The sequence below is a fragment of the Sphaerodactylus townsendi genome, linkage group LG03 (genome assembly GCF_021028975.2).
Source record: "Sphaerodactylus townsendi isolate TG3544 linkage group LG03, MPM_Stown_v2.3, whole genome shotgun sequence".
NCBI classification, from domain to species: Eukaryota; Metazoa; Chordata; class Lepidosauria; order Squamata; family Sphaerodactylidae; genus Sphaerodactylus; species Sphaerodactylus townsendi.
Window position 1 is genome coordinate 149,587,069 of NC_059427.1, and position 13,535 is coordinate 149,600,603.

General features: G+C 45.4%; 1 protein-coding gene across 1 annotated transcript in view; it reads left to right on the top strand.

Moving 5' to 3' along the window:
* LOC125429429 (electroneutral sodium bicarbonate exchanger 1-like) overlaps window positions 1-12,077 on the top strand; it is a 36,900-nt gene extending 24,823 nt beyond the window's left edge. The window contains exons 3-8 of the mRNA XM_048490549.1: window positions 500-661; window positions 2,805-3,056; window positions 7,012-7,080; window positions 7,867-8,040; window positions 9,887-10,024; window positions 11,891-12,077. Of these exons, the coding sequence (XP_048346506.1) occupies window positions 608-661; window positions 2,805-3,056; window positions 7,012-7,080; window positions 7,867-8,040; window positions 9,887-10,024; window positions 11,891-12,022 (819 nt within the window). The 5' untranslated portion in view covers window positions 500-607 and the 3' untranslated portion in view covers window positions 12,023-12,077. The remainder of the gene's footprint in view (window positions 1-499; window positions 662-2,804; window positions 3,057-7,011; window positions 7,081-7,866; window positions 8,041-9,886; window positions 10,025-11,890) is intronic.
* Window positions 12,078-13,535: the final 1,458 nt, after the last annotated feature.

Sequence of the window (13,535 nt, forward strand, 5' to 3'; positions counted from 1 at the left end):
TGTGGACTATAGTTCCCATCACCCCCTGCCAGCATCATGCTGGCAGGGGATGATGGGAACTGTAGTCCACAACATCTGGAGGGCCACGAGTTTGACGCCTCTGGGTTAAGGTGTCTGACTAGGAGCTGGGAAACCAAGGTTCAAATTCCTCCTCACACCATGGAAACTTGCTGGTTGACCTTGGGCCCATCACACAGTCTCAACCCTAACCCTGGCTAGTGTTTAGATAGGAGACATCTAAGGAGTACTGGGTCATGACATGTAGGCAGGCAATGGCAAACCACCTCCACACATCTCTTTCCTACCCTACAGGGTCAGTTCAGTTCATTTTATTTTGACGTAAAAACCAGATACTCTGTGATCCAGCTGTGACTTGGTGGCCAAACAGAAAAGTGCAGATGGATGTATTCAAATTCAGGATTGGAGAAATCAAAAGCAGTCTTCTGAGGGGTCAAGATGAGTTGCATTTGACGCTGAACATCACTGTTTTTGTCTGCAGCCAACGAGAGATGACCGTGGGTGGATTGTTAACCCAATAGGTACCAACCCCTGGTGGACGGTGTTAGCAGCTACAATCCCTGCTTTGCTCTGTACCATACTGATATTCATGGACCAGCAAATCACTGCAGTTATTGTGAACAGAAAGGAACATAAACTACAGGTAATGAGCTCTAAGACCTCTGAGGGCTCTTGTGTTATTATTTCCATGATTCTGAGGTGAGAAGTACAATAAAGTACTGTTATTGAACACTGTGCCTGTTATTGAACACTGTGTTTGCACATGCATTTACCTTCTCTCTCTCTCTCTCTCTCTCTCTCTCTCACACACACACGCACACACGCACACACGCACACGCACACGCACACGCACACACACACACACCCTGGAGTGTTTGCATATTCCATTCTTCTTTCAACATTGTGAGGATCTGAGGTAGATAACAGCATTTAATACATTACCAATGAACCATCTCTTGAAGCACGCAATTAAAGCATGTGATTGAAACAGAGAGCTGAAACAAACAAACTAGAGCCCATTCAAACGGCCCCGTCTAATTAGTGCTGCCCTATTTTTGGCTGTCAGGCAGGCTGTTACCTCCTCCCTCTTCAAATACTTGAATTTGAGAGTTCCTAATGACGTGGGTGTATTTTACACACGGTCAGGAGTTGGAGCCCCCTGTGGGTCAGATATCCTGGCAGCCGGCTCATGGTCCAACTCAGCCATTCATCCATTGGTCGGGGATAAAGAATAGCCGGGGAAAGCAATGGCAAACTACCCCACAAAAACGGCTTGCCTATGAAATCACTGCTTGCAGTGGTAGCCCAGGGTCGAACGCGACTGAAGGGGAAACTTTACTTTAATGACGTTGAGGGGCAACAGATTTGTAACAGATAAAAGGAATATTTTTTTTACTCAACGGGTAGTTAGTTGTGGAATTCACTGCCAGTGAAGTGAAGACTACTAGCATAGACTGTTTTGAAAGTGGGTTAAATAGATTCATGGAAGAGAGGTCCATCAGTGGCTCCCAGGCACATTGACTAAATGGAACTTCCATAAACCAAGGCCATAAACCTCTAAATCCCAGTCCTGGGAGGCAGCATCAAGGGAAGACCTTGGTCTTTGCATCCTGTTCTCTCAGCTGTCCAGGGCAACTGGTTGGCCGCTACGTGAAACGGGATTCTGGCCTAGATGGCCCACTGGCTGGATGTTGTTATTGTCATTGCCCCTCCATATGGAGTGACACTTATGCCGGTGCCATAAATATGCACAGCTCCGTGTTGCCTGGGCACCGTTGCAGCCACTGTGCTGGTGCTCCTCTGCCACAGGAGCCCGTGCCAGTACCGATGGAGGTGTTCCTGGTAGCGGAACCTACTTTAGTCGGCTTCCTCCGGCCTTCCAGTCCAGGGATGCCTCTTTGGCTGGCCTGGATTTACACCAGCAAAAAGGCAGACTGCGTGCCTGCGCCCTCCCCACCCGCCTCCCAGTTACACCTTTTATCTGCGGATTGGTCTGCCTGTCTCTTTCATTGTGCCTTGTGTTGCTTCTCTGAGGCTGTTCGGCGGCATAGACTGCCAATGTGTGAAAGCAGCACAAAAGCTGAGAGCACGGGAAGGCAAAATCAAAGGCCAAAACAACAAGAAGGATCCTGGTAAAAACAGACAGTGGAACCTCGGTTTTCGTTGGTAATCCGTCCGAAAAGAATCGATGAAAACTGAAACCAATGAAAACCGAGGCAAACTTTTCCATAGGAATCAATGTAAATCCAATTAATCTGTTCCAGGCACTCCAGAAAACATACCAAAAACAAATTTTTTGGGTGAATAAACATAGTGCTTAATGCTGCAAACAGTAACAAAGAACACTAGGTCCAGCTTCAGAGCCTGTGGACCAACGTCGCACCAGAAAGCTGTCCAAAGAGGTCTGTTTCTGATGCCTCTTTAAGATTTGTCTGAAATGGGGCAAGACATTGTCATTAAACAAGTTGCAGACACGGCCTGCAACAGCTTTGTCTGGTTGCTTTTTCTCCACAAACCCCTGCACCTGACTGCAAATCAATGAAAACCAAGACAAATTTTTCACTGAAAAAATCGATGAAAACCGAAACCGATGAAAACCGAAGGCAATGAAAACCGAGGTTCCACTGTACTCTGAAGAGACATCAGTGTGCCCAGGAGATAGAGAAAAGCTGTGTCTGGAGCAGGCCGGCCATCTTCTCTCCAGAATTTGTTAACGTCTCATGGCTTTGGGAAGATACAAAGGTCCAACCCTGACTGCTCCCTGCTAATCAATTGTGTTTTCACAGAAAGGATGCGGCTATCACTTGGACCTCCTCATGGTGGGCGTCATGCTGGGAGTGTGCTCCATCATGGGGCTGCCTTGGTTCGTTGCCGCGACTGTCCTTTCTATCAGTCACGTGAACAGCCTGAGGCTGGAATCCAGCTCAGCAGCTCCTGGAGAACAGCCTAAATTCCTGGGCATACGGGAGCAAAGAGTCACTGGGCTCATGATCTTTGTGCTGATGGGTATCTCTGTTTTTATCACCGGTATATTACAGGTAAGGGCACAGGATGGAGCTGTGCAATTTTATTCATTCCACCTGGGTATATTCTTTGCTCTCAGACATTCAACATGGGTATATTCTGTGCTCTCAGGCAACTTACAATGCCTGCAGTAAATCAAAAATTCCAGCAATTAATGGAGCAACCTGGCCATAAAGCATTAAAATAATATTGGTGTTAAGGAAGTAGAACAGTAGCAGCAATCAGTGACAAAAGAGCCAAAAATGTAGAGAACCGGAACAGGCCAACTCCTCTGGTTAGCTCTGTTTTTCGCCAACAGCGTTTTCGTCTCAGCTGGACTGAGCTTCAGCTCATTGGCCGGCATCCAGCCCGTGACCGCCTCTGAATATTTATTCGGTTCACTGTCTCATCTGATTGAGATGAAAAGCAGAAATAGAGTTGGATGCCATCAACACACTGATGGCACTTTGTTCCAAACGTCCAGACACTCTCTCCCAACAGTTTCATATAGATGTTAATAAACAGTGTAGGAGATAAGATGGAACCCTGTGGGACTCCATAGTACATAGCTGCAGGGCAGAACAGTTGTCTCCAGGCAACACCTTTTGATACTGATCAATTGGATATAACTGCAACTGTTGAAGCACAGCATCCTCCATATTCATTTTAGCCAACTGGGTCTGGAGAATACCATCGTAAATGATATCTAAAGCTTCTGACAGGTACAGGAGAATCAGCAAGGTCACATTTATTTATTTATTTCTCATACTTGACATGCTGCCCCATCCCCTAGTGCCGTGGTGGCGAACCTTTGGCACTCCAGATGTTATGGACTACAATTCCCATCAGCCCCTGCCAGCATGGCCATAACATCTGGAGTGCCAAAGGTTTGCCACCATGGCCCTAGGGCATAGGTGTCAAACTCACGGCCCTCCAGATGTTATGGACTACAGTTCCCATCATCCCATACAAGCATCATGCTGGCAGAGGATGATGGGAACTGTAGTCCATAACATCTGGAGGGCCGCGAGTTTGACACATGTGCCCTAGGGGCACTGGGCGGTGTACAAATCAATAACAACAAATCAGCAAAACCACAATAAAACAATAAATAACAGTTAAAATCATTCTAAAAACATTCCAGTAACTCCAAAAACATTACCATTTCAGTAATTTCAGTATTTTGGTAGCCCAGCTCAACGGCGATCGCTTATAGATATAATTCCAAAGATGGAATGGAATATAGGGGACATCAGCAGCTGGCCTTCCCAAAAGCCCAGTGGAACAACTCCGTCTTGCAGGCCCTGCGGAACTGTTCTAGGTCTTGCAGGGCCCTCATGGTAGGGGGGAAATTGTTCCACCAGGTAGGGGCCAGGGCACTAAAGGCCCTGGCCCGGGTGGAGGCCAGCCAGATCATGGAGGGGCCCAGGACCACCAGCAGATTGACCTCTGCTGAACGTGGAGGCCACATAGGGACGTATGGGAACAGACGGCAAAGGTTGTCCATCAAGCCTACCATCAAGGCTACTATCAACCTTCTAGCAAAGGTTGTCCATCAAGGCTACTTCAGTGGTACAATTTATAAATTAGAGATATTCCCTTCTATTTTACTGTACTAAGGAACTGCTAATTTGTGGACTTGCCCTAAAATCGTATAACCTTAGTTCAAAAACCAAATCGTATAACCTTAGTTCAAAAACCAAATTTAAAGACTGCAGAACACGGTTTTTTAGTTACCCTTTATATTAAATTTATTTCAAGCACTCATCATTCTAGAAGTCTTCATCTATGAATCCAGAAATATTATAGTAACCAAAGCAGTGTCCGTTCCAAAAGCTGGATTGAGATAGTTTCTCTTCTCTTCAGGCAGTGCTATTCTTGTTTTCCTTCCTCTTCCCAGTCTGGGCCTGGCTGTTTGTCTTATTCTTCCCAAAGTTTAAATGTTTTACCACCCCCCACCCCGGCGTAGAAACCGCTGTTCTTGTTTGGATCACTGCAGAGGCTTTCTATTTTTGAGTGGATCCTTTGATTTGTACAGAGAACTTCATGTGTCTAACACAGGGTTTTCCAACCTTTTCGATGTCACGGTACACTTGACCTCACTCTTCATATCTCACGGTACCCCTGCCATTCTCTCCGCACCTTCCCCTCCCAGTTCCCCTGCTTGCCACCCCCACCTTCCCCTCCCAGGGTGAAGGGAAGCACGGGGGGTGGGGATGGGTGGGAAGTGGCTGCTGACCTAGTGGCAGGCCCTGCCCCCTGGGCCAGCTCCATATCCTTGCTGGTGCCGGCGGGAGGGGGGCCGGTAGCATTGCCACGGTACCCCTGGGACATGCTCACGGCACCCCAGGGTACCATGGAACCCTGGTTGGGAAACGCTGGTCTAGCATATAGATGCAATTAGCTGTGTATTGCATGTTGCATATTAAAATTCACTATTCATTTAAGTGCTTGCGTTAAAAATATTAAGAGCCTCAAGCAGCCTGGGTATAGCGATTATGGATTCCCTCGTCTCTTAGCTTGTGCACTATACCCATGTGTGGTGGTTGTGGTTGTGTTTGCACAACTTTGATTAGGTCAGACACTCATGGGAGTGGGTGTTGACCTCTTCTGAGCCACTTGCTGCATTCTTTGGCAGCAGTAACTGAAACCAGTCAAAGCTACTGTGACCACACAGATGTCTGATAAGCTCCTGACGCTGTCCTACTGAATTAGTAGACAGAATCGAAGAGAACCATCGCTGCTTTGTATTGGAGACACCTGTCATTAGGTGGAATGGTGTTAACAGGGACTACGCTTGGCTACAGAAATTAATGAGATTCTATTGCAGAAGTACCCTTACAATTTGTGTTTGCACAATATACTGTCATGTATAGGTCAGACACTCAGGGGAGTGGGTGTGGACCTCTTCTGAGCCACATGCCTGCACAGTACAACAGTGTTTTTACCGTCCCTAGGGCACTGTTTTTGACCCGTGCAGAAACAGCCTTTGTGTGAGAATAATATTGGAGCCAGCAACGTGTGACAGTTTTTGTGCGATTTCTTGCAGCCGTGACTTCCATCGAGAAGCCCGCACACCCTGTATGTGATCATGCTTTTTCAAAGCTTTTGTTCATATTTCTTTTGTGTTATCATGCACAAGGTCCTGGTCCGTTCTTACACATGGGCAAAATCAAATCTTTGTCCTGCAGCAAGGACCATCTAGAAAATAAGTCCAGTGCAAACGAAGTATGTAGCACAGTGTCAGGACTGAGTTTCAGTTTCATTTCTCCGAATCCCCTGGTTCCCGCCGTTCCAAAGGACCGCCCACTCACACACCCCATATATACTGGAACTGAGGGCAAGAACCCTCAGTTCCAGCACCCTGTAGTTAGGGCGACATATGTCCCACGTCGGTCCCTGCGCTCTGCGGAGGCCAATCTGCTGGTCATCCCCGCCCCCTCTATGATGCGGCTGGCCTCCACCAGGGCCAGGGCTTTTACGGCCCTGGCCCCTGCCTGGTGGAATGCTCTCCCTCCAGCTGTCCGGGCCCTGCGGGACCTTAATGAGTTCCGCAGGGCCTGTAAGACTGAGCTATTCCACCGGGCCTTTGGGGAGACCAGCCACTGATGTGGGTGCCTGAAACAAACGTGCTGAGAAACACTCTGAGACCCACTGTCCCTCTTTCTAAGGAGTTTTAATAGCTGGATGCCATCTATTTTAAATCTGAATTAGTTTTGATAATTGAATGCTGCATTTTAAGTCTTAATTTAACTTTGTATTTTGTTTTTATGGTTGTTGATGTTGTACATCGCCCTGAGCCCTTCGGGGGAGGGCGATATAAAAATGAAATAATAAATAAATAAATAAATAAATAAATAATAAAAATAAAATCAATAAAGTTATTCCTGTTTTACAGAGCTGACTTCAAACAATATTAATAATAAGTATTGTCTCTGCATGTAGATTATATGCTTTATATCTCTTGCAATATGTTCTTTTTCATTCCAGTTTATACCTATGCCTGTCCTGTATGGAGTTTTCCTATACATGGGTGTTTCTTCCCTGGGAGGAATCCAGGTATGCGTTTTCATAAGCTTCGGGGCAGGGAGTATTAACTTGTAGCAAGCCAGAGAAGCCTAGATCAAAGAATGCCAAGCTCTAGGGTGCAATTGCTTGGAGAAATTCCATCCTGGGAGGTTCTTTTCCTTCACCTCTCTCCTCCAGTTTTCATTCTGTCTCAGTCCTTACTTCGTTTCCCTTTTCTGTCTATCCACCCTTTCCTTTACACCTGTTTTGTAACAAGGGCTCATTCCGCACAAGCAGAATAATGCACTTTCAAACTGCTTTCAGTGCTCTTTGAAGCTGTGCAGAATAGCAAAATCCACTTGCAAACAGTTGTGAAAGCGGTTTGAAAATGCATTATTTCGCGTGTGCGGAAGGGGCCAAGCAAATGAGCTGTAAGTCTGTGGAGAGATACCTTGTAAATTCCAAGAACTTCTCAAGGGGACACAGAGGCCCATTACCCCACCACCACCGTATCCTTGTCAGTGGGGTCACACCCTCATCATAATGTAGTGTCCTTGAGTGCGTGCTTAACTTTTCCCCACAAGAGTGAAAGGGTGCTCATTCACACATGGAGGAAGACAGTGGGTTGTTCTTGGGGAGGCTAGAACCATTTACCCAGCATAAATATTGGTATTGAGCTGCATACTAAGCAAATGCAAGGACAAAACAAAACAAAACACTGAAAACAGGTGGAAATGCTTGTAGCTAAATTCTAGGACTATTTCTGTATGGTGTTGTTCTCATTAATTAGTGCCTTATTTCAGATCCATGCTATCTTGTATCGTATATTTTTCCTAGTTCTTCGACCGCGTGAAGCTGTTCGGCATGGCTCCTAAGCACCAGCCGGACTTCATCTACCTGCGGCACGTCCCCTTGCGAAAAGTTCATCTCTTCACGGTGATCCAGCTGACCGCCCTCATCGTGCTCTGGGTTGTCAAGGCAACGCCTGCAGCTATCATTTTTCCTATGATGGTAAAAAAAACCCCACCAAACTGAATGCTAGGCAGGTTGAACCCTTTCTATGGGCAGCGATGCTAGACTCGTCCTCCAAAAGTTCATAATTGATTGGAGGGGTTGGAGGGCAGATATCAGCAGAATGGAAGCAGCAGCTTCCCCAGGATTATAGACATGGTTTGACCTGGTAGCCCGGGTCAGCTAATCGGCGTGCCAGTCAGCTGCGTGTGGGAAAGAAAGTGCAAGGATAGGGGATATATATTCACACCTTCCTACTGATCAACTGCTTGATACTGTTGTCAATCTGCAAATGACGGCGACACATATACTCCCCTAGCAACTGAATTGATGCACTGCACCCATGTACAAATAAAGGAGGAGAGTTTGGATTGATACCACACTTTTTGCTCCTGTAAGGAGACTCAAGGTGGCTTACAAACACCTTTTCCTTCCTCTCCCCACAACAGGCACCTTGTGAGGTAGGTGGGGCTAAGAGAGTTCTGAGAGAACTGTAACTAGCCCAAGGTCACCCAGCAGGAATGTAGGAGTGCGGAAACACATCTGGTTCACCAGACAAGCCTCTGCCACTCAGGTGGAGGAGTGGGGAATCAAACCCAGTTCTCCAGGTTAAATGCAGTTCCTTATCCATCCTGGGACAGGTGAACACACGCCTGCTTCTAAATGGGTGTATTGCCCAGCTGGACAACGGTGACTGTGTTGCACAAACAAGAATAAGAGAGTTTTAGAATCTGTTTTCCCTCGAACACCTTTCCTTCAGCAATCCTCAGAACAGTCTATGAGGCTGAAGGTAATCGTGATAGAAAAGAGCACAGGTGGAGGCCAGGGGAGGAGGGTTTTTATCCAGCCTTTTCCTCAGTTCCTTTTAAAGAACATCTGGCCTTTAAGAAGAATAGACCTTCTGTTCTGTCCCGTTGACTCAGGATACCTCATTGCATTATTTTTTTTAAAAAAATCATTCCCCAAGCAGTTCAGAGTCAGACCTTTTGATAAGGATTTTAACCACTTATCGGGAGGCAATTTCAATTTCAATAAGCCTTTATTGGCATACAGAACATACAATATAAATACAATTTAAATTACTAGATAAAACTTCACACTGGATCATAAGTTCAGCTCGCAAACCTCAGCCAGAAACTTTGCCACTGCGAGACAACAGTCAAGGTCATTGCAGTTTAAGAGCAGATTTACTTTATCAAGCTCTGTCAGGGTTTTCATAGAGTCAATGATTTGTACTAATAAGCTGGATCTTGGTTTCTGGTAAAGTGGGCAGTGGAGGAGAATGTGTGCAATGGAATCCAACTGCCCTGGGCTGCAGGGGCAAAGCCTCTTATCGTTTGGTAGACCCTTGAGTCTTCCTCTATGGAGCGGGGATGGCATAATATTAAACCTAGCCAGCATGTAGGCTCTCCTATATATAGGGTTGGTAAGCGCTGCGATATAGTAGGCTGGGTTTCCCTGCACAAATGGAATTGCCACGTTCATTGGCGAGCAGGATTTGTTGGCCAAGCTCTGCAGTTGTTGATAATCCATTGCTAGTAGCCGCTCTTTGATGAGGGCAAATGTCTCAGTACTGGTTAGCATTATCGGGAGGCTCTGAATCCATCTTTCCCCTACTTCCGGGGCTGCTCCTGAGCCTCCTGCTTCCGCTGCCTTCTCCCTAGAAGTTCTAGTAGGAATTTAGTATAATAAATGGACTCACCGTTCCGATACAGATTCTGGTTTTTTTAGCTCCATAAAAGAGAAATAGCCAGACTCTGCAGTGTCATCCTCTGCTAGCGAATGCCGTCATGATAATGTGATATTTTCTTTTTTCTTATTCTCCCCCCTCCCCTGTCCACATAAGGTTTTGGCGTTGGTTTTCGTCCGGCAGGTCATGGATTTGTGTTTCTCCAAGAGGGAACTGAGCTGGCTCGACGATCTCATGCCAGAGAGCAAGAAGAAAAAACTGGAGGATGCCAAAAACAAAGCAAAAGCGGAAGAGGTGAATATATAGATGTACAAATCTCTGGCTCATTCCTCACATGCAGAATAATGCACTTTCAAACTGCTTTCAGTGCTCTTTGAAGCTGTGCGGAATAGCAAAATCCACTTGCAAACAGTTGTGAAAGTGGTTTGAAAACGCATTATTTTGCGTGTGCGGAAGGGGCCTCTGTTTGTCAGAACTTGAAGATGCTTCAGCAAACTTAAGTACTAGCCCTAAAAGTCCTCTTGCGTTGTATTTATCAACCCAAAATTCCCCTCTCCTCATTCAAGTCTTAGCTTTTCATAAACCAGAGAAGGTGGTAAGAAGCCAAACAATTAAATGCATATGAATCCGACTGCTTTTTGTTAAACTAAGATCTCTAGATCTATTGAGATAATAGTTCACAAAGTTATCAGTTGTCAGACTTGCTGATGAAGGCATCACTTCTTGTACACCATCAAGGTGGTCAGCACAGTTATTTACCCCGTTCTTGGTGAACTGGAGCCCCATAACGCAGTGTCAAGCTTCAGTACTGCAGTCAAAGCTCTGCTCACAACCAGAGTTTGATCCTGATTGATGTCAGTTTCAGATAGCCAGTTCAAGGTTGACTCAGCCTTCCAGCCTTCCAAAGTCAGTAACATGAGTACGCAGCTTGCTGGGAGTAAAGGATATACAACTGGGGAAGGCACTGGCAAACCACCCCATAAATATAGTCTGCCTAGTAAACGTTGTGATGTGATGTCGAAGGCTTTCACGGCCGGAATCACTGGGGTGCTGTGTGGTTTCCGGGCTGTATGGCCGTGTTCTAGCAGTATTCTAGAACACGTTCATTGAAAATTTTCATTCATTGAAAATGCTGGGGGGAAGAATTAGGACTAATAAAAGGAAACACTTCTTCACACAACGTGTGATTGGTGTTTGGAATATGCTGCCACAGGAGGTAGTGATGGCCACTAACCTGGATGGCTTTAAAAAGGGCTTGGATAGATTTATGGAGGAGAAGTCGATCTATGGCTACCAGTCTTGATCTGCCTTGATCTCAGATTGCAAATGCCGTAGCAGACCAGGTGCTCAGGAGCAGCAGCAGCAGAAGGCCCTTGCTTTCACCTCCTGCATGTGAGCTCCCAAAGGCACCTGGTGGGCCACTGCGAGTCGCAGAGTGCTGGACTAGATGGACTCTGGTCTGATCCAGCAGGCCAGTTCTTATGTTCTTATGTTTTTATGTTCTTATGTTCTTATTCTCTCCTGATGTTTCGCCACAGATGCAGGCAAAACGTCAGGAGAGAATGCTGCTAGAACACGGCCATACAACCCGGAAACCACACAGCACCCCAGTTGTGATGTGACATCACCCCATGGGTCAGTAATGATGTGGTATTTGCACAGAGAACAACTTTTACCTTTACCTTCTTGATGAACAGGAAACCTGATCAAGACTGTAACATTTAATAAATACAAGTCAAGTCAAGGAACCTTTATTGGCATAGTAACAAGACAACTGGCAAACCACCCCGTGTACATAGGGTTGTGTACATAGGGTTCATTCAACTAAATAAGAAAATAAAAAATTGGCATAAGATTATGGATATAAATTAAGAATATAAAATAATTTTTATGCATTAAAAAGAAGAGAAAAAAGGGGAAGGTATTGTTAATAAATGCAAGGAGCATAATATTGCAATATAATGAGCATAATCTTCCAAAGACTTGGTCTTAGTGAACTTTGTGCAGACAAATATCTAGCTGGGTCACATTTCACTGATGTTGAGGGGACTTCATGGGACTAACTTTTGCTGAATGCATGCAGGAAATTAGAGTGCAGTGTGCGACTCTCATCTTATTTCAACAAGCATCAGTGAGAATTACCTGTTATGTATCAAACAGGAGTCTGAGAAGATGTTGGAAAACGGCCAACAGACTGTGATTGAAATACCAGTCGTGAATACAAATTATCTGACCGTGCCAGGAACTGAATCAATGACACGCAATAGTTCATCAAGAAATAACAACAGGTAACAATACCAACAATAGCAGCGTCTTCCAGGAAGCCTTCACAACTTAGACCTACTGGTGATCAAGGACTGGTGTACATTTTCGGTGGATAAGACTTCAAACGTCATGTCTAAGTACAGATATAACAAGAAATGTTCCTTTAACTTCGTCAGGTGCGGTTAGTTGTTTAAGGCCACGGCACTTAGGCGGATTCCGCATGGGCCAAAAGTAGCGGCGTGAAAACGGTGTGAAATGGTTTAAAACAGTGTAAAAGGGTTTACACCGTCTTCACACCATTTTCACACCGCTGTATTTGGCCCATGCGGAATCCGCCTTAGTGTAGTTAGGGTATATCAAACCAGAACTTGAAACTGTAGTTTGAAGTTAGTTTATCCACCTGTATATCTAAATCTGAAGTGTTCCCCATTCTTGCAGATACTTAAATCTGCAGATAAGGGGCACACTCGCCCCAACAGGTTTTTTTTGGCAGACTCAGGAGAATCAGCATTAACATATAAGACACGTCACCCACTAGGCAGCCAATTTAGGTTTGGTATTTCTTATATATAATAAGGAATAATGCTCATCACATACAATAATATAATTCACTGTTGTATCATCACATGAATTATTTTTCTCTTTTTCCATTCAATAGTCTAAACTTAAATATTTTTTCTTTTTCATTCAATAGTCTAACCATAAACATCCTTTCACAGGTGTTTCCACATTCATACAAATCCAAGTTCTTGCAAAGTTCAGTCATAAATATTGCAGTCTTCAATTCATTGCTGGCAGGAACGGACGATACAACAGTGAATTATATTATTGTATGTGATGAGCATTATTCCTTATTATATATAAGAAATACCAAACCTAAATTGGCTGCCTAGTGGGTGACGTGTCTTATATGTTAATGCTTATTCAGACGTTACCTACATCTTTGTTACCAGACTCAGGAGAATGCCTAGGTCTGCAGAGTCATTGTTTCAAAAAAGAGGATAGATCCCCTCCAAGTAAAAAAGATTACCCCAGTCTGGTGGTGGCGGCTTGGTGCTCCTGCCTGGCCCTGAGAGGGAGGGTATGGGGAAAGAAGGAGAAGGAGGTGTTTGGATTTATATCCCCCCTTTCTCTCCTGTAAGGAGACTCAAGGCAGCTTGCAAACTCTTTTCCCTTCCTCTCCTCACAGCAGACACCTTTTGAGGTAGGTGGGACCAAGAGAGCTCCGAAGAACTGTGACTAGGCCAAGGTCACCCAAACTGGCATATGTTGGAGTGCACAAGCTAATCTGGTTCACCAGCTCAGCCTCCACAGCTCAAGTGGCAGAGTGGGGAATCAAGCCCGGTTCCCCAGATTAACCACTACACCATGCTGGCTTGGTGTTCCTGCCCAAACTACTCCAGATGAGCTGCCCAAAGAGAGAGAGAGAGAAAGTGAGGGAGTGAGGCTGAGTGTACCATTCGAAGAGAGTGAGAGAGAGAGAATGGCAACAAGAGAGAGCATGACACCATTCAGAAAGAGAGAAAGCAAAAGAGAGAGC